A 20,675-nucleotide genomic window follows, 5' to 3' on the forward strand; every position below is an offset into this window, starting at 1 on the left:
GTTAGGGCAGTAGGGAGCTATGGAGCCACTAGGTAGAGGAGTAGGGATCTATGGAGACACTAGGTAGAGAAGTAGGGAGCTATGGAGCCACTAGGTAGAGGAGTAGGGAGCTATGGAGCCACTAGGTAGAGGAGTAGGGAGCTATGGAGCCACTAGGTAGTGCAGTAGGGAGCTATGGAGCCACTAGGTAGTGGAGTAGGGATCTATGGAGACACTAGGTAGAAGAGTAGGGATCTATGGAGCCACTAGGTAGAGGAGTAGGGAGTTATGGAGCCACTAGGTAGAGGAGTAGGGAGCTATGGAGCCACTAGGTAGAGGAGTAGGGATCTATGGAGCCACTAGGTAGTGGAGTAGGGAGCTATGGAGCCACTAGGTAGAGGAGTAGGGAGCTATGGAGCCACTAGGTAGAGGAGTAGGGAGCCACTAGGTAGTGGAGTAGGGTACTATGGAGACACTAGGTAGTGGAGTAGGGATCTATGGAGACACTAGGTAGAGGAGTAGGGATCTATGGAGACACTAGGTAGAGGAGTAGGGAGCCACTAGGTAGTGGAGTAGGGTACTATGGAGACACTAGGTAGTGGAGTAGGGATCTATGGAGACACTAGGTAGTGCAGTAGGGAGCTATGGAGCCACTAGGTAGTGGAGTAGGGATCTATGAAGCCACTAAGTAGGCAGTAGGGAGCTATGGAGCCACTAGGTAGTGGAGTAGGGATCTATGGAGCCCCTAGGTAGTGCAGTAGGGAGCTATGGAGCCACTAGGTAGTGGAGATGGGAGCTATGGAGCCACTAGGTAGTGGAGTAGGGAGCTATAGAGCCACTAGGTAGCGGAGTAGGGAGCTATGGAGCCACTAGGTAGTGGAGTAGGGATCTATGGAGCCACTAGGTTGTGCAGTAGGGAGCTATGGAGCCACTAGGTAGAGGAGTAGGGAGCTATGGAGCCACTAGGAAGAGGAGTAGGGAGCTATGGAGCCACTAGGTAGAGGAGTAGGGAGCTATGGAGACACTAGGTAGCGGAGTAGGGAGCTATAGAGCCACTAGGTAGAGGAGTAGGGAGCTATGGAGCCACTAGGTAGTGGAGTAGGGAGCTACAGAGCCACTAGGTAGAGGAGTAGGGAGCTATGGAGCCACTAGGTAGAGGAGTAGGGAGCTATGGAGCCACTAGGTAGTGCAGTAGGGAGCTATAGAGCCACTAGGTAGAGGAGTAGGGAGCTATGGAGCCACTAGGTAGAGGAGTAGGGAGCTATGGAGCCACTAGGTAGAGGAGTAGGGAGCTATGGAGCCACTAGGTAGTGGAGTAGGGAGGGAGCCACTAGGTAGTGGAGTAGGGAGCTATGGAGCCACTAGGTAGAGGAGTAGGGAGCTATGGAGCCACTAGGTAGTGGAGTAGGGAGCGAGCCACTAGGTAGTGGAGTAGGGAGCTATAGAGCCACTAGGTAGAGGAGTAGGGAGCTATGGAGCCACTAGGTAGTGCAGTAGGGTACTATGGAGCCACTAGGTAGTGCAGTAGGGAGCTATGGAGCCACTAGGTAGAAGAGTAGGGAGCCACTAGGTAGTGGAGTAGGAAGCTATGGAGCCACTAGGTAGAGGAGTAGGGAGCTATGGAGCCACTAGGTAGAGGAGTAGTGAGCTATGGAGCCACTAGGTAGTGCAGTAGGGAGCTATGGAGCCACTAGGTAGTGGAGTAGGGAGCTTTGGAGCCACTAGGTTGTGCAGTAGGGAGCTATGGAGCCACTAGGTAGTGCAGTAGGGAGCTATGGAGCCACTAGGTAGTGGAGTAGGGAGCTATGGAGCCACTAGGTAGAGGAGTAGGGAGCCACTAGGTAGAGGAGTAGGGAGCCACTAGGTAGTGGAGTAGGGACCTATGGAGCCACTAGGTAGTGCAGTAGGGTACTATGGAGCCACTAGGTAGTGGAGTAGGGAGCTATGGAGCCACTAGTTAGAGGAGTAGGGAGCTATGGAGCCACTAGGTAGTGCAGTAGGGAGCTATGGAGCCACTAGGTAGTGGAGTAGGGAGCTATGGAGCCACTAGGTAGTGCAGTAGGGAGCTATGGAGCCACTAGGTAGAGGAGTAGGGAGCTATGGAGCCACTAGGTAGTGCAGTAGGGAGCCACTAGGTAGAGGAGTAGGGAGCTATAGAGCCACTAGGTAGAGGAGTAGGAAGCTATGGAGCCACTAGGTAGAGGGGTAGGGAGCTATAGAGACACTAGGTAGAGGAGTAGGGAGCTATGGAGCCACTAGGTAGTGCAGTAGGGAGCTATGGAGCCACTAGGTAGTGGAGTAGGGAGCTATGGAGCCACTAGGTAGTGCAGTAGGGAGCTATAGAGCCACTAGGTAGAGGAGTAGGGAGCTATGGAGCCACTAGGTAGAGGAGTAGGGAGCTATGGAGCCACTAGGTAGAGGAGTAGGGAGCTATGGAGCCACTAGGTGGTGGAGTAGGGAGGGAGCCACTAGGTAGTGGAGTAGGGAGCTATGGAGCCACTAGGTAGAGGAGTAGGGAGCTATGGAGCCACTAGGTAGTGGAGTAGGGAGCGAGCCACTAGGTAGTGGAGTAGGGAGCTATAGAGCCACTAGGTAGAGGAGTAGGGAGCTATGGAGCCACTAGGTAGTGCAGTAGGGTACTATGGAGCCACTAGGTAGTGCAGTAGGGAGCTATGGAGCCACTAGGTAGAGGAGTAGGGAGCCACTAGGTAGTGGAGTAGGAAGCTATGGAGCCACTAGGTAGAGGAGTAGGGAGCTATGGAGCCACTAGGTAGAGGAGTAGGAAGCTATGGAGCCACTAGGTAGTGCAGTAGGGAGCTATGGAGCCACTAGGTAGTGGAGTAGGGAGCTATGGAGCCACTAGGTAGTGGAGTAGGGAGCTATGGAGCCACTAGGTAGAGGAGTAGGGAGCTATGGAGCCACTAGGTAGAGGAGTAGGGAGCTATGGAGCCACTAGGTAGTGGAGTAGGGAGCGAGCCACTAGGTAGTGGAGTAGGGAGCTATAGAGCCACTAGGTAGAGGAGTAGGGAGCTATGGAGCCACTAGGTAGTGCAGTAGGGTACTATGGAGCCACTAGGTAGTGGAGTAGGGAGGGAGCCACTAGGTAGAGGAGTAGGGAGCCACTAGGTAGTGGAGTAGGAAGCTATGGAGCCACTAGGTAGTGGAGTAGGGAGCTATGGAGCCACTAGGTAGTGGAGTAGGGAGCTATGGAGACACTAGGTAGAGGAGTAGGGAGCTATAGAGCCACTAGGTAGTGGAGTAGGGAGCTATGGAGCCACTAGGTAGAGGAGTAGGGAGCAATAGAGCCACTAGGTAGTGGAGTAGGGATCTATGGAGCCACTAAGTAGGCAGTAGGGAGCTATGGAGCCACTAGGTAGTGGAGTAGGGAGCTATGGAGCCACTAGGTAGTGGAGTAGGGAGCTATGGAGCCACTAGGTAGTGGAGTAGGGAGCTATAGAGCCACTAGGTAGTGGAGTAGGGAGCTATGGAGCCACTAGGTAGTGCAGTAGGGAGCTATGGAGCCACAAGGTAGAGGAGTAGGGATCTATGGAGCCACTAGGTAGTGGAGTAGGGATCTATGGAGCCACTAAGTAGGCAGTAGGGAGCTATGGAGCCACTAGGTAGTGGAGTAGGGAGCTATGGAGCCACTAGGTAGTGGAGTAGGGAGCTATGGAGCCACTAGGTAGTGGAGTAGGGAGCTATAGAGCCACTAGGTAGTGGAGTATGGAGCTATGGAGCCACTAGGTAGTGGAGTAGGGAGCTATGGAGCCACTAGGTAGTGGAGTAGGGAGCTATGGAGCCACTAGGTAGTGGAGTAGGGATCTATAGAGCCACTAGGTAGTGGAGTAGGGAGCTATGGAGCCACTAGGTAGTGGAGTAGGGAGCTATAGAGCCACTAGGTAGTGGAGTAGGGAGCTATGGAGCCACTAGGTAGTGGAGTAGGGAGCGAGCCACTAGGTAGTGGAGTAGGGAGCTATAGAGCCACTAGGTAGAGGAGTAGGGATCTATGGAGACACTAGGTAGTGCAGTAGGGAGCTATAGAGCCACTAGGTAGAGGAGTAGGGAGCCACTAGGTAGTGGAGTAGGGTACTATGGAGCCGCTAGGTAGAGGAGTAGGGAGCTACAGAGCCACTAGGTAGAGGAGTAGGGAGCTATGGAGCCACTAGGTAGTGAAGTAGGGAGCTATGGAGCCACTAGGTAGAGGAGTAGGGAGCAATGGAGCCACTAGGTAGTGCAGTAGGGAGCTATGGAGCCACTAGGTAGTGGAGTAGGGATCTATGGAGCCACTAGGTAGTGCAGTAGGGAGCTATAGAGCCACTAGGTAGAGGAGTAGGGAGCCACTAGGTAGTGGAGTAGGGTACTATGGAGCCACTAGGTAGAGGAGTAGGGAGCTACAGAGCCACTAGGTAGAGGAGTAGGGAGCTACGGAGCCACTAGGTAGTGAAGTAGGGAGCTATGGAGCCACTAGGTAGAGGAGTAGGGAGCTATGGAGCCACTAGGTAGAGGAGTAGGGAGCTATAGAGCCACTAGGTAGAGGAGTAGGGAGCTATGGAGCCACTAGGTAGTGGAGTAGGGAGGGAGCCACTAGGTAGTGGAGTAGGGAGCTATGGAGCCACTAGGTAGAGGAGTAGGGAGCTATGGAGCCACTAGGTAGTGGAGTAGGGAGGGAGCCACTAGGTAGTGGAGTAGGGATCTATGGAGACACTAGGTAGTGGAGTAGGGAGGGAGCCACTAGGTAGTGGAGTAGGGATCTATGGAGACACTAGGTAGAGGAGTAGGGAGCTATGGAGCCACTAGGTAATGGACTAGGGATCTATGGAGCCACTAGGTAGTGCAGTAGGGTACTATAGAGCCACTAGGTAGTGGAGCAGGGATCTATGGAGCCACTAGGTAATGCAGTAGGGAGCTATGGAGCCACTAGGTAGTGGACTAGGGATCTATGGAGCCACTAGGTAGTGCAGTAGGGAGCTATGGAGCCACTAGGTAGTGCAGTAGGGAGCTATGGAGCCACTAGGTAGAGGAGTAGGGATCCATGGAGCCACTGGGTTGTGCAGTAGGGAGCTATGGAGCCACTAGGTAGAGGAGTAGGAAGCTATGGAGCCACTAGGTTGTGCAGTAGGGTGCTATGGAGCCACTAGGTAGTGGAGTAGGGAGCTATGGAGCCACTATGTAGTGCAGTAGGGAGCTATGGAGACACTAGGTAGAGGAGTAGGGAGCCACTAGGTAGAGGAGTAGGGATCTATGGAGCCACTAGGTTGTGCAGTAGGGAGCCATGGAGACACTAGGTAGAGGAGTAGGGAGCTATGGAGCCACTCGGTAGTGGAGTAGGGATCTATGGAGACACTAGGTAGTGGAGTAGGGAGCTATAGAGCCACTAGGTAGAGGAGTAGGGAGCCACTAGGTAGTGGAGTAGGGTACTATGGAGCCACTAGGTAGCGGAGTAGGGAGCTATGGAGCCACTAGGTAGTGGAGTAGGGAGCTATAGAGCCACTAGGTAGAGGAGTAGGGAGCCACTAGGTAGTGGAGTAGGGTACTATGGAGCCACTAGGTAGCGGAGTAGGGAGCTATGGAGCCACTAGGTAGTGGAGTAGGGAGCTATGGAGCCACTAGGTAGTGGAGTAGGGAGCTATGGAGCCACTAGGTAGTGGAGTAGGGAGCTATGGAGCCACTAGGTAGTGGAGTAGGGAGCTATGGAGCCACTAGGTAGAGGAGTAGGGAGCTATGGAGCCACTAGGTAGTGGAGTAGGGAGGGAGCCACTAGGTAGTGGAGTAGGGATCTATGGAGACACTAGGTAGTGGAGTAGGGAGGGAGCCACTAGGTAGTGGAGTAGGGATCTATGGAGACACTAGGTAGAGGAGTAGGGAGCTATGGAGCCACTAGGTAATGGACTAGGGATCTATGGAGCCACTAGGTAGTGCAGTAGGGTACTATAGAGCCACTAGGTAGTGGAGCAGGGATCTATGGAGCCACTAGGTAATGCAGTAGGGAGCTATGGAGCCACTAGGTAGTGGACTAGGGATCTATGGAGCCACTAGGTAGTGCAGTAGGGAGCTATGGAGCCACTAGGTAGTGCAGTAGGGAGCTATGGAGCCACTAGGTAGAGGAGTAGGGATCCATGGAGCCACTGGGTTGTGCAGTAGGGAGCTATGGAGCCACTAGGTAGAGGAGTAGGAAGCTATGGAGCCACTAGGTTGTGCAGTAGGGTGCTATGGAGCCACTAGGTAGTGGAGTAGGGAGCTATGGAGCCACTATGTAGTTCAGTAGGGAGCTATGGAGACACTAGGTAGAGGAGTAGGGAGCCACTAGGTAGAGGAGTAGGGATCTATGGAGCCACTAGGTTGTGCAGTAGGGAGCCATGGAGACACTAGGTAGAGGAGTAGGGAGCTATGGAGCCACTCGGTAGTGGAGTAGGGATCTATGGAGACACTAGGTAGTGGAGTAGGGAGCTATAGAGCCACTAGGTAGAGGAGTAGGGAGCCACTAGGTAGTGGAGTAGGGTACTATGGAGCCACTAGGTAGCGGAGTAGGGAGCTATGGAGCCACTAGGTAGTGGAGTAGGGAGCTATAGAGCCACTAGGTAGAGGAGTAGGGAGCCACTAGGTAGTGGAGTAGGGTACTATGGAGCCACTAGGTAGCGGAGTAGGGAGCTATGGAGCCACTAGGTAGTGGAGTAGGGAGCTATGGAGCCACTAGGTAGTGGAGTAGGGAGCTATGGAGCCACTAGGTAGTGGAGTAGGGAGCTATAGAGCCACTAGGTAGAGGAGTAGGGATCTATGGAGCCACTAGGTAGAGGAGTAGGGAGCTATGGAGCAACTAGGTAGTGGAGTAGGGAGCTATAGAGCCACTAGGTAGTGGAGTAGGGAGCTAAGGAGCCACTAGGTAGTGGAGTAGGGAGCTATAGAGCCACTAGGTAGAGGAGTAGGGAGCTATGGAGACACTAGTTAGTGCAGTAGGGAGCTATGGAGCCACTAGGTAGAGGAGTAGGGATCTATGGAGACACTAGGTAGAGAAGTAGGGAGCTATGGAGCCACTAGGTAGAGGAGTAGGGAGCTATGGAGCCACTAGGTAGAGGAGTAGGGAGCTATGGAGCCACTAGGTAGTGCACTAGGGAGCTATGGAGCCACTAGGTAGTGGAGTAGGGATCTATGGAGACACTAGGTAGAAGAGTAGGGATCTATTGAGCCACTAGGTAGAGGAGTAGGGAGCTATGGAGCCACTAGGTAGAGGAGTAGGGAGCTATGGAGCCACTAGGTAGAGGAGTAGGGATCTATGGAGCCACTAGGTAGTGGAGTAGGGAGCTATGGAGCCACAAGGTAGAGGAGTAGGGATCTATGGAGACACTAGGTAGAGGAGTAGGGAGCCACTAGGTAGTGGAGTAGGGTACTATGGAGCCACTAGGTAGAGGAGTAGGGAGCTATGGAGCCACTAGGTAGAGGAGTAGGGAGCTATGGAGCCACTAGGTAGAGGAGTAGGGAGCCACTAGGTAGTGGAGTAGGGTACTATGGAGACACTAGGTAGTGGAGTAGGGATCTATGGAGACACTAGGTAGAGGAGTAGGGATCTATGGAGACACTAGGTAGAGGAGTAGGGAGCCACTAGGTAGTGGAGTAGGGTACTATGGAGACACTAGGTAGTGGAGTAGGGATCTATGGAGACACTAGGTAGTGCAGTAGGGAGCTATGGAGCCACTAGGTAGTGGAGTAGGGATCTATGAAGCCACTAAGTAGGCAGTAGGGAGCTATGGAGCCACTAGGTAGTGGAGTAGGGATCTATGGAGCCCCTAGGTAGTGCAGTAGGGAGCTATGGAGCCACTAGGTAGTGGAGTAGGGAGCTATGGAGCCACTAGGTAGTGGAGTAGGGAGCTATAGAGCCACTAGGTAGCGGAGTAGGGAGCTATGGAGCCACTAGGTAGTGGAGTAGGGATCTATGGAGCCACTAGGTTGTGCAGTAGGGAGCTATGGAGCCACAAGGTAGAGGAGTAGGGAGCTATGGAGCCACTAGGTAGAGGAGTAGGGAGCTATGGAGACACTAGGTAGCGGAGTAGGGAGCTATAGAGCCACTAGGTAGAGGAGTAGGGAGCTATGGAGCCACTAGATAGTGCAGTAGGGAGCAAAGGAGCCACTAGGTAGTGGAGTAGGGAGCTACAGAGCCACTAGGTAGAGGAGTAGGGAGCTATGGAGCCACTAGGTAGAGGAGTAGGGAGCTATGGAGCCACTAGGTAGTGCAGTAGGGAGCTATAGAGCCACTAGGTAGAGGAGTAGGGAGCTATGGAGCCACTAGGTAGAGGAGTAGGGAGCTATGGAGCCACTAGGTAGAGGAGTAGGGAGCTATGGAGCCACTAGGTAGTGGAGTAGGGAGGGAGCCACTAGGTAGTGGAGTAGGGAGCTATGGAGCCACTAGGTAGAGGAGTAGGGAGCTATGGAGCCACTAGGTAGTGCAGTAGGGAGCTATGGAGCCACTAGGTAGTGCAGTAGGGAGCTATGGAGCCACTAGGTAGTGGAGTAGGGAGCTATGGAGCCACTAGGTAGAGGAGTAGGGAGCCACTAGGTAGTGGAGTAGGGAGCTATGGAGCCACTAGGTAGTGCAGTAGGGTACTATGGAGACACTAGGTAGTGCAGTAGGGAGCTATGGAGCCACTAGGTAGTGCAGTAGGGAGCTATGGAGCCACTAGGTAGTGGAGTAGGGAGCTATGGAGCCACTAGGTAGTGCAGTAGGGAGCTATGGAGCCACTAGGTAGAGGAGTAGGGAGCTATGGAGCCACTAGGTAGAGGAGTAGGGAGCTATGGAGCCACTAGGTAGAGGAGTTGGGATCCACTAGGTAGAGGAGTAGGGAGCCACTAGGTAGTGGAGTAGGGACCTATGGAGCCACTAGGTAGTGCAGTAGGGTACTATGGAGCCACTAGGTAGTGGAGTAGGGAGCTATGGAGCCACTAGTTAGAGGAGTAGGGAGCTATGGAGCCACTAGGTAGTGCAGTAGGGAGCTATGGAGCCACTAGGTAGTGGAGTAGGGAGCTATGGAGCCACTAGGTAGTGCAGTAGGGAGCTATGGAGCCACTAGGTAGAGGAGTAGGGAGCTATGGAGACACTAGGTAGTGCAGTAGGGAGCCACTAGGTAGAGGAGTAGGGAGCTATAGAGCCACTAGGTAGAGGAGTAGGAAGCTATGGAGACACTAGGTAGAGGGGTAGGGAGCTATAGAGACACTAGGTAGAGGAGTAGGGAGCTATGGAGCCACTAGGTAGTGCAGTAGGGAGCTATGGAGCCACTAGGTAGTGGAGTAGGGAGCTATGGAGCCACTAGGTAGTGCAGTAGGGAGCTATAGAGCCACTAGGTAGAGGAGTAGGGAGCTATGGAGCCACTAGGTAGAGGAGTAGGGAGCTATGGAGCCACTAGGTAGAGGAGTAGGGAGCTATGGAGCCACTAGGTAGTGGAGTAGGGAGGGAGCCACTAGGTAGTGGAGTAGGGAGCTATGGAGCCACTAGGTAGAGGAGTAGGGAGCTATGGAGCCACTAGGTAGTGGAGTAGGGAGCGAGCCACTAGGTAGTGGAGTAGGGAGCTATAGAGCCACTAGGTAGAGGAGTAGGGAGCTATGGAGCCACTAGGTAGTGCAGTAGGGTACTATGGAGCCACTAGGTAGTGCAGTAGGGAGCTATGGAGCCACTAGGTAGAGGAGTAGGGAGCCACTAGGTAGTGGAGTAGGAAGCTATGGAGCCACTAGGTAGAGGAGTAGGGAGCTATGGAGCCACTAGGTAGAGGAGTAGGGAGCTATGGAGCCACTAGGTAGTGCAGTAGGGAGCTATGGAGCCACTAGGTAGTGGAGTAGGGAGCTATGGAGCCACTAGGTAGTGGAGTAGGGAGCTATGGAGCCACTAGGTAGAGGAGTAGGGAGCTATGGAGCCACTAGGTAGTGGAGTAGGGAGGGAGCCACTAGGTAGTGGAGTAGGGAGCTATGGAGCCACTAGGTAGAGAAGTAGGGAGCTATGGAGCCACTAGGTAGTGGAGTAGGGAGCGAGCCACTAGGTAGTGGAGTAGGGAGCTATAGAGCCACTAGGTAGAGGAGTAGGGAGCTATGGAGCCACTAGGTAGTGCAGTAGGGTACTATGGAGCCACTAGGTAGTGCAGTAGGGAGCTATGGAGCCACTAGGTAGAGGAGTAGGGAGCCACTAGGTAGTGGAGTAGGAAGCTATGGAGCCACTAGGTAGTGCAGTAGGGAGCTATGGAGCCACTAGGTAGAGGAGTAGGGAGCCACTAGGTAGTGGAGTAGGAAGCTATGGAGCCACTAGGTAGAGGAGTAGGGAGCTATGGAGCCACTAGGTAGAGGAGTAGGGAGCTATGGAGCCACTAGGTAGAGGAGTAGGGAGCTATGGAGCCACTAGGTAGAGGAGTAGGGAGCTATGGAGCCACTAGGTAGTGGAGTAGGGAGGGAGCCACTAGGTAGTGGAGTAGGGAGCTATGGAGCCACTAGGTAGAGGAGTAGGGAGCTATGGAGCCACTAGGTAGTGGAGTAGGGAGCGAGCCACTAGGTAGTGCAGTAGGGAGCTATGGAGCCACTAGGTAGAGGAGTAGGGAGCTATGGAGCCACTAGGTAGAGGAGTAGGGATCCACTAGGTAGTGGAGTAGGGACCTATGGAGCCACTAGGTAGTGCAGTAGGGTACTATGGAGCCACTAGGTAGTGGAGTAGGGAGCTATGGAGCCACTAGGTAGAGGAGTAGGGAGCTATGGAGCCACTAGGTAGTGCAGTAGGGAGCTATGGAGCCACTAGGTAGTGGAGTAGGGAGCTATGGAGCCACTAGGTAGTGCAGTAGGGAGCTATGGAGCCACTAGGTAGAGGAGTAGGGAGCTATGGAGCCACTAGGTAGTGCAGTAGGGAGCCACTAGGTAGAGGAGTAGGGAGCTATAGAGCCACTAGGTTGAGGAGTAGGAAGCTATGGAGACACTAGGTAGAGGGGTAGGGAGCTATAGAGACACTAGGTAGAGGAGTAGGAAGCTATGGAGCCACTAGGTAGTGGAGTAGGGAGCTATGGAGCCACTAGGTAGTGCAGTAGGGAGCCACTAGGTAGAGGAGTAGGGAGCTATAGAGCCACTAGGTAGAGGAGTAGGAAGCTATGGAGCCACTAGGTAGTGGAGTAGGGAGCTATGGAGCCACTAGGTAGAGGAGTAGGGAGCTATGGAGCCACTAGGTAGAGGAGTAGGGAGCTATAGAGCCACTAGGTAGAGGAGTAGGAAGCTATGGAGACACTAGGTAGAGGGGTAGGGAGCTATAGAGACACTAGGTAGAGGAGTAGGAAGCTATGGAGCCACTAGGTAGTGGAGTAGGGAGCTATGGAGCCACTAGGTAGTGCAGTAGGGAGCCACTAGGTAGAGGAGTAGGGAGCTATAGAGCCACTAGGTAGAGGAGTAGGAAGCTATGGAGCCACTAGGTAGTGTAGTAGGGAGCTATGGAGCCACTAGGTAGAGGAGTAGGGAGCTATGGAGCCACTAGGTAGTGCAGTAGGGAGCTATGGAGCCACTAGGTAGTACAGTGATAGTCTTTTACAGCCTGCCCACTTCGAGCTCCTCACGTGGTAGGGTTAGGGTAGGGAGACATTGGGTCCAGAGTCTTACTTGTGCAGCCAGCCGACTTGGAGGTCCTCCATGTGATAGGTGATCAATGAGTAGAGGACGATACCATGTTCTGTACTCTTCACACTGATCTCAGTAGATGAGTTGGCTGGAGGAGACAACACAGATAGGATAATACACTTAATTGTTCTTTATTCAATCATATTGTATACTTAAGCAATATGGAACAAGGGTGTGTGGTATTAACTGGTTACCAATGTAATTAGAACAGTACAAATATTTTTTGGGTCATACCCGCGGTATATGGTCTGATATACCATGGCCTTCAGCCAATCAGCATAGAGGTGTTGAATGTTCCACATGCAGTGTATCTGTTTTATAACATGTAGATGATGAGACTCACCAATCACCCTGAACAGTTCGTTTAGCACAGTTTGGTAACCTGGAACAGATTACAGTCATTACTAGTAGTCAACAATAGTCACAGTAGTGGACAAAGTTTGAGAGACACATAGGTATTCTAGAACACAGTAGAACACAGTGAAACCATGACAGAGGTATTCTAGAACACAGTAGAACACAGTGAAACCATGACAGAGGTGTTCTAGAACACAGTAGAGCCATGACAGAGGTATTCTAGAACACAGTAGAACAAAGTGAAACCATGATAGAGGTGATCTAGAACACAGTGAAACCATGACAGAGGTGTTCTAGAACACAGTGAAATCATGACAGAGGTATTCTAGAACACAGTGAAATCATGACAGAGGTATTCTAGAACACAGTGAAATCATGACAGAGGTATTCTAGAACACAGTGAAATCATGACAGAGGTATTCTAGAACACAGTAGAGCCATGACAGAGGTATTCTAGAACACAGTAGAACACAGTGAAACCATGACAGAGGTGTTCTAGAACACAGTAGAGCCATGACAGAGGTGTTCTAGAACACAGTGAAACCATGACAGAGGTGTTCTAGAACACAGTAGAGCCATGACAGAGGTGTTCTAGAACACAGTGAAACCATGACAGAGGTGTTCTAGAACACAGTGAAACCATGACAGAGGTGTTCTAGAACACAGTGAAACCATGACAGAGGTATTCTAGAACACAGTGAAACCATGACAGAGGTGTTCTAGAACACAGTAGAGCCATGACAGAGGTATTCTAGAACACAGTAGAACACAGTGAAACCATGACAGAGGTGTTCTAGAACACAGTAGAGCCATGACAGAGGTATTCTAGAACACAGTGAAACCATGACAGAGGTGTTCTAGAACACAGTAGAACACAGTGAAACCATGACAGAGGTGTTCTAGAACACAGTGAAACCATGACAGAGGTATTCTAGAACACAGTGAACCCATGACAGAGGTATTCTAGAACACAGTGAAACCATGACAGAGGTGTTCTAGAACACAGTGAAACCATGACAGAGGTATTCTAGAACACAGTGAAACCATGACAGAGGTGTTCTAGAACACAGTGAAACCATGACAGAGGTGTTCCAGAACACAGTGAAACCATGACAGAGGTGTTCTAGAACACAGTGAAACCATGACAGAGGTGTTCTAGAACACAGTAGAGCCATGACAGAGGTGTTCTAGAACACAGTGAAACCATGACAGAGGTATTCTAGAACACAGTGAAACCATGACAGAGGTGTTCTAGAACACAGTAGAGCCATGACAGAGGTGTTCTAGAACACAGTGAAACCATGACAGAGGTGTTCTAGAACACAGTGAAACCATGACAGAGGTGTTCTAGAACACAGTGAAACCATGACAGAGGTGTTCTAGAACACAGTGAAACCATGACAGAGGTGTTCTAGAACACAGTGAAACCATGACAGAGGTATTCTAGAACACAGTGAAATCATGACAGAGGTATTCTAGAACACAGTGAAATCATGACAGAGGTATTCTAGAACACAGTGAAACCATGACAGAGGTATTCTAGAACACAGTAGAGCCATGACAGAGGTATTCTAGAACACAGTAGAACAAAGTGAAACCATGACAGAGGTGTTCTAGAACACAGTAGAGGTGTCTCAGTACCTGCTTCAGTCAGGTTGAACATGCTCTTGTCTTTTCCTCTGGCATCCTTTAGCTTCACCTCGTACACGCCTGCATCCTTTTTGGACAACTGGAACAGGGTTAGAGTCAGAGAGTAGGACAGTCAGAGACCAGCCCTCATCACTTACAGAGGCAATCTGAGCCTCTGTCCCAAATCACACCCTATACAGTCTCATAGTTCCGGCCAAAAGTAATGCCCAAATGTACACTACCTTTCAAAAGTTTGGGGTCACTTAGAAATGTCTTTGTTTTTGAAAGAAAAGCTTATTTTTTTTGTCCATTAAAATAACATCAAAATGATCAGAAATACAGTGTAGACATTGTTAATGTTGTAAATTACTATTGTAACTGGAAACGGCTGATTTTTAATGGAATATCTACATAGGTGTTCAGAGGTCCATTATCAGCAACCATCACTCCTGTGTTCCAATGGCACATTGTGTTAGCTAATCCAAGTTTATCATTTAAAAGGCTAATTGATCATTAGAAAACCCTGTTGCAATTATGTTAGCACAGCTGAAAACTGATGTCCTGATTAAAACTGGCCTTCTTTTAGACTATTTGAGGATCTGGAGCATCAGCATTTGTAGGTTCGATTACAGGCTCAAAATGGCCAGAAACAAGTAACTTTCTTCTGAAACTGGTCAGTCTATTCTTGTTCTGAGAAATGAAGGCTATTCCATGTGAGAAATTGCCAAGAAACTGAAGATCTCGTACAACGCTGTGTGCTACTCCCTTCACAGAACACCGCAAACTGTCGCTAACCTGAATAAAAAGAGGAGTGGGAGGCCCCAGTGCACAACTGAGCAAGAGGACAAGTACATTAGAGTGTCTAGTTTGAGAAACAGACGCCTGACAAGTCCTCAACTGGCAGCTTCATTAAATAGTACCCGCAAAACACCAGTCTCAACGTTAACAGTGAAGAGGCGACTCCGGGATGCTGGCCTTCTAGGCAGAGTTCCTCTGTCCAGTGTCTGTGTTCTTTTGCCCATCATAATCTTTCATTTTTATTGGCCAGTCTGAGATATGGCTTTTTTTTGCCGAGAATCAAAAAAAATCTGCTGTTTCCAGTTACAATAGTAATTTACAACATTAACAATGTCTACGCTGTATTTCTGATCAATTTGATGTTATTTTAATGGACATAAAATGTGCTTTTCTTTCAAAACAAGGACATTTCTAAGTGACCCCAAACGTTTGAAGGGAAGTGTACATATGGAACAGGGTGCCATCTGGGATGGGGGCGTGAATATGCTGACAGATCACACAGAGCTTTTCTCCTGCCAAGATGCTGCAAGCTGATAGGTGAACAGACAGTGGCGTGACTTATGGCTCTAAATAAAGTATCAGTCCAGTCTTGCAGCTGTAGCGCCCTCTAGGGGAGTGGTGGTGGTGGTGCCTGCTGTTGCAACTCTCTCCCCAGTCCTCAGATGCAGTGTCTGTTTTAACCACAACCCACTGTGGATTACAAGATAAGCAGATTAATGTAGCAGCCTATAGCTGCAGCTGTACCGCCCTCTAGGGGAGTGGTGGTGGTGGTGCATCTTTCCTCTGACCCATGCTCTGGCTCCACCCCTCTCTCACACACTGACATCTGAATGGCCATTATTGCAGCCAAGGCATTCAATGTGACTATAAGACATTTCTTTGTACCTCCATGATAGCAGATGGTTATTTTCCCTTAATTGGAACAGAATATCACGTCTAATGCCCAATCAGTAGGACTGAATGCAGATCATGTTTTAACTATTTAAATTCAGCTCATGGAACTATCATATATTTATGATATATGGGCATACATGTTGAAGAGAGTTTGATACATAAGTGAAACTACATTATAGATATTTGCTACATTCACAAAGTGAACATATTCACTGTTAATAAGGTTTTTTGCAGGGCTGTCCAACCCTCTTCCTGGAGATCTACTGTCCTGTAGGTTATCAGTCCAACCCTCTTCCTGGAGATCTACTGTCCTGTAGGTTATCAGTCCAACCCTCTTCCTGGAGATCTACTGTCCTGTAGGTTATCAGTCCAACCCTCTTCCTGGAGATCTACTGTCCTGTAGGTTATCAGTCCAACCCTCTTCCTGGAGATCTACTGTCCTGTGGGTTATCAGTCCAACCCTCTTCCTGGAGATCTACTGTCCTGTGGGTTATCAGTCCAACCCTCTTCCTGGAGATCTACTGTCCTGTAGGTTATCAGTCCAACCCTCTTCCTGGAGATCTACTGTCCTGTAGGTTATCAGTCCAACCCTCTTCCTGGAGATCTACTGTCCTGTGGGTTATCAGTCCAACCCTCTTCCTGGAGATCTACTGTCCTGTAGGTTATCAGTCCAACCCTCTTCCTGGAGATCTACTGTCCTGTAGGTTTTCAGTCCAACCCTCTTCCTGGAGATCTACTGTCCTGTAGGTTATCAGTCCAACCCTCTTCCTGGAGATCTACTGTCCTGTAGGTTTTCAGTCCAACCCTCTTCCTGGAGATCTACTGTCCTGTGGGTTATCAGTCCAACCCTCTTCCTGGAGATCTACTGTCCTGTGGGTTATCAGTCCAACCCTCTTCCTGCAGATCTACTGTCCTGTAGGTTTTACAGCCCAGCCCTAATTTAGTGTATCTGATTCAGCTAGTTAAGGTCTCGTTGAGCAGCTAATTGGTAGAATCAGGTAAATTAGGGTTGTACTGAAAACCTACAGGAAGGTAGATCTCCAGGAAGAGGGTTGGACAGCCCTGCTTTAGACATTAGAAAGTGTCATAATAAAATGGCTATTTTTTGGGAGCATCACCAAACAGCACATGCTCACATCTAATATACTGAGAGTGACAACCATAGACATCAGTCCTATGTTTCTAACTGTGTGCTGACTGACAGTGTAGGAGTGTCTGGTATGACATGATATCAGCAAAATGTCATTGTGTGAGAGTCTGTGTGTCAGGGAGGGACAGTATAGTAGGCTGTAAATGTAGGCCGTTAGCACACAGTAGTTATGGTAGGCCTTAGACTGACAGCATATTGTATAGCGTAGCATAGCTGGGTTAGAAGCAATGCTCTTTAAAAGTTATTGAACCCTTCACAACATCAGACCTGGGTTAAAAACAGCCTACTGGATGGCAAATACTTGAGTTGAGATTCATTTAGCTTGACCAGCATGCAGTGCGGGTGGAGCTTGCTCATTGGTTCCATTATACGGACAAGCTACATCAGAGGCACCTTGAGTAGTTTGGAAGTAAAGGACATTATGTATGTGACCCGGGTCTTCTCCCCGTCTGTCTACCCCCCCCCCCCCCTCCACCACTGTAACTTCCTGACCTTTCCGATGTTGAAAATCAACACTACGTCCTTCATCTCGATCTTCTTGTAGTCAGCATCATCCTCTTCAATCTCCATTCCGTCTTTGTACCATCTGATCTCCGTCTCTGGCCTGATGTTTCCTATCTACAGGGAGAGACACACAGAGACACTGTCAACACACTGAGGGCTTAATGGACCCCCTATCTAAAAAAGCAAACATCCATCAGTTTAAGATAAAGATATGTCTTTTTGGGTTGTGTCTCAATCCACCGCATCGATGTCGAAGGAAGGTGGCAGAGTTACAGAGCTACAGTGGTGTTCGTCAGACTAGGAGACATCTTGAAAATCGGTCTTCTCATGAAAACGTCTGTATGACCCCAACATCGAAAGCTGAGACTCTCACAAACATGTTGGTTGTTTTGAATTTGTATTTATTATGGATCCCCATTAGTTCCTGCCAAGGCAGCAGCTACTCTTCCTGGGGTTTATTATGGATCCCCGTTAGTTCCTGCCAAAGCAGCAGCTACTCTTCCTGGGGTTTATTATGGATCCCCATTAGTTCCTGCCAAGGCAGCAGCTACTCTTCCTGGGGTTTATAATGGATCCCCATTAGTTCCTGTCAAGGCAGCAGCTACTCTTCATGGGGTTTATTATGGATCCCCATTAGTTCCTGTCTAGGCAGCAGCTACTCTTCCTGGGGTTTATTATGGATCCCCATTAGTTCCTGCCAAGGCAGCAGCTACTCTTCCTGGGGTTTATTATGGATCCCCATTAGTTCCTGTCTAGGCAGCAGCTACTCTTCCTGGGGTTTATTATGGATCCCCATTAGTTCCTGCCAAAGCAGCAGCTACTCTTCCTGGGGTTTATTATGGATCCCCATTAGTTCCTGCCAAGGCAGCAGCTACTCTTCCTGGGGTTTATTATGGATCCCCATTAGTTCCTGCCAAGGCAGCAGCTACTCTTCCTGGGGTTTATTATGGATCCCCATTAGTTCCTGCCAAGGCAGCAGCTACTCTTCCTGGGGGTTTATTATAGATCCCCATTAGTTCCTGCCAAGGCAGCAGCTACTCTTCCTGGGGTTTATTATGGATCCCCATTAGTTCCTGCCAAGGCAGCAGCTACTCTTCCTGGGGTTTATTATGGATCCCCACTAGTTCCTGCCAAGGCAGCAGCTTCTCTTCCTGGGGTTTATTATGAATCCCCATTAGTTCCTGCCAAGGCAGCAGCTACTCTTCCTGGGGTTTATTATGGATCCCCATTAGTTCCTGCCAAAGCAGCAGCTACTCTTCCTGGGGTTTATTATGGATCCCCATTAGTCCCTGCCAAGGTAGCAGCTACTCTTCCTGGGGTTTATTATGGATCCCCATTAGTTCCTGCCAAGGCAGCAGCTACTCTTCCTGGGGTTTATTATGGATCCCCATTAGTTCCTGCCAAGGCAGCAGCTACTCTTCCTGGGGTTTATTATGGATCCCTATTAGTTCCTGCCAAGGCAGCAGCTACTCTTCCTGGGGTCCAGCAAAATTAAGACAGTTATACAATTTTAAAACATTACAATACATTCATGACCGATTTTACAACACATTAAGTGTGTGCCCTCAGGCCCATACTCCCCTACCACGCTAAATCCATGTGTACGTACAGTATGTTATCATGTGCAGGGTTGGGGAGTAACAGATTACATGTAATCCGTTATTCTTCTTGAATTCTTACATGTAAGGGATTACAAAAAACGGTAACTGTAATCCGTTACGTTGCCAGCTAAAATGTTGTAATCGGATTACCGATACTTTTGAATTCAGAAAGGATGTTTGCGGAAAAAATCTTTGACCTGAGCGAGTCTGACCACCAATCAGAGACCACTATGAAATGTGTTTGATGGATCGCAGGAAAAGAGTAGTTGACAGGCAGAGAAAAATGTGCTCTTGCAACAACTGCATAATGCGGATCCTATGGAATTAAAGTTGGGCTTTTATTGCGCAATCTAAGTCATGCTGATCATTTTTCTTCCATAGGCCACACATGATCACATGATCACATGATCAAACTTCTGATTGCCCCTTTAAGTCTATCTGTAGTTGTTACATCTATTTTGGACTTGTAAATTAAATCTACAGTACCAGTCAAAAGTTTGGACACACCTACTCATTCAAGGGTTTTTCTTAATTTTTTACTATTTTCTACATTGTACAATAATAGTGAAGACATCAAAACTATGAAATAACACACATGGAACCATGTAGTAACCAAACGAGTAACCAGATGGCTCATTCACCACGACTATGTCCCCATAGGATAACAATACCAACTCAGCTCCATCGTTCATTGAATCAGATGGCTCATTCATCACAAAACCCACTGATATTGGCAACTAGCTTACTGACTTTTCATTGGCAAGATAAGCAAACTTAGGGATGACATGCCAGCAACAAATGCTGACAATACACATTCAAGTATATCGGACCAAATTATGAAAGACAAGAATTGTACTTTTGATTTCCGTAGAGTGAGTGTGGAAGACGTGAAAAAAATATTGTTGTCTATCAACAATGACAAGCCACTGAGGTCTGACAACTTGGATGGGAGAATACTGAGGATAATAGGGGATGATGTTGCCACATCTTCAATATAAGCCTCCTAGAGAGTGTGCCCTCAGGCCTGGAGGGAAGCTAAAGTCATTCCACTACCCAAGAATAGTAAAGCCCCATTTACTGGTTACCAACCTGTAGTAAACTTCTGGAAAAATAGTGTTTGACAACATACAATGCTATTTCACAGTAAACAAATTGACAACTGACTTTCAGCACGCTTATATGGAAGGACATTCAACAAGCACAGCACTTGCACAAATGACTTGATGATTGGCTGAGAGAAATTGATGATAAAATGATTGAGGGGGCTGTCTTGTTAGACTTCAGTTTGGCTTTTGACATTATCGATCATAGTCTGCTGCTGGACAAACATGTGTTTTTAGAAAATAGTAAAACAAAGTAAACCCCTGGAATGAACAGGTGTCCTAACTTTTGACTGGTACTGTATATAGAACCTTATCGTCATAGAAAGAACCTCACCGCCATGGAAAGAACCCTACCGTCATAGATAGAACCCTACCGTCATAGAAAGAACCCTACCGTCATAGAAAGAACCCTACCGTCATAGAAAGAACCTCACCGCCATGGAAAGAACCCTACCGTCATAGAAAGAAACCTACCGTCATAGAAAGAACCCTACCGTCATAGAAAGAACCCTACCGTCATAGATAGAACCCTACCGTCATGGAAAGAACCCTACCATCATAGAAAGAACCCTACCGTCATAGAAAGAACCCTACCGTCATAGAAAGAACCCTACCGTCATAGATAGAACCCTACCGTCATAGATAGAACACTACCGTCATAGATAGAACTCTACGGTCATAGAAAGAACCCTACCATCATAGAAAGAACCCTACCGTCATAGATAGAACACTACCGTCATAGAAAGAACCCTACCGTCATAGAAAGAACCCTACCGTCATAGATAGAACTCTACGGTCATAGAAAGAACCCTACCATCATAGAAAGAACCCTACCGTCATAGATAGAACACTACCGTCATAGAAAGAACCCTACCGTCATAGAAAGAACCCTACCGTCATAGATAGAACTCTACGGTCATAGAAAGAACCCTACCGTCATAGAAAGAACCCTACCGTCATAGATAGAACACTACCGTCATAGATAGAACACTACCGTCATAGATAGAACCCTACTGTCATAGATAGAACCCTGCCGTC

The 20,675-nt window shown here is 49.0% G+C and overlaps 1 protein-coding gene across 1 annotated transcript in view; it reads right to left on the reverse strand.

Moving 5' to 3' along the window:
* The window catches only part of myom1a (myomesin 1a (skelemin)), a 130,180-nt gene that overhangs the window by 22,890 nt on the left and 86,615 nt on the right, over window positions 1–20,675 (reverse strand). Inside the window, exons 29-32 of the mRNA XM_055882462.1 lie at window positions 16,922–17,047; window positions 13,600–13,687; window positions 11,945–11,983; window positions 11,584–11,689 (exon numbers count right to left, since the gene is read on the reverse strand). Of these exons, the coding sequence (XP_055738437.1) occupies window positions 11,584–11,689; window positions 11,945–11,983; window positions 13,600–13,687; window positions 16,922–17,047 (359 nt within the window). The remainder of the gene's footprint in view (window positions 1–11,583; window positions 11,690–11,944; window positions 11,984–13,599; window positions 13,688–16,921; window positions 17,048–20,675) is intronic.

Source organism: Salvelinus fontinalis, chromosome 26 (genome assembly GCF_029448725.1).
Source record: "Salvelinus fontinalis isolate EN_2023a chromosome 26, ASM2944872v1, whole genome shotgun sequence".
Classification (NCBI taxonomy): Eukaryota; Metazoa; Chordata; class Actinopteri; order Salmoniformes; family Salmonidae; genus Salvelinus; species Salvelinus fontinalis.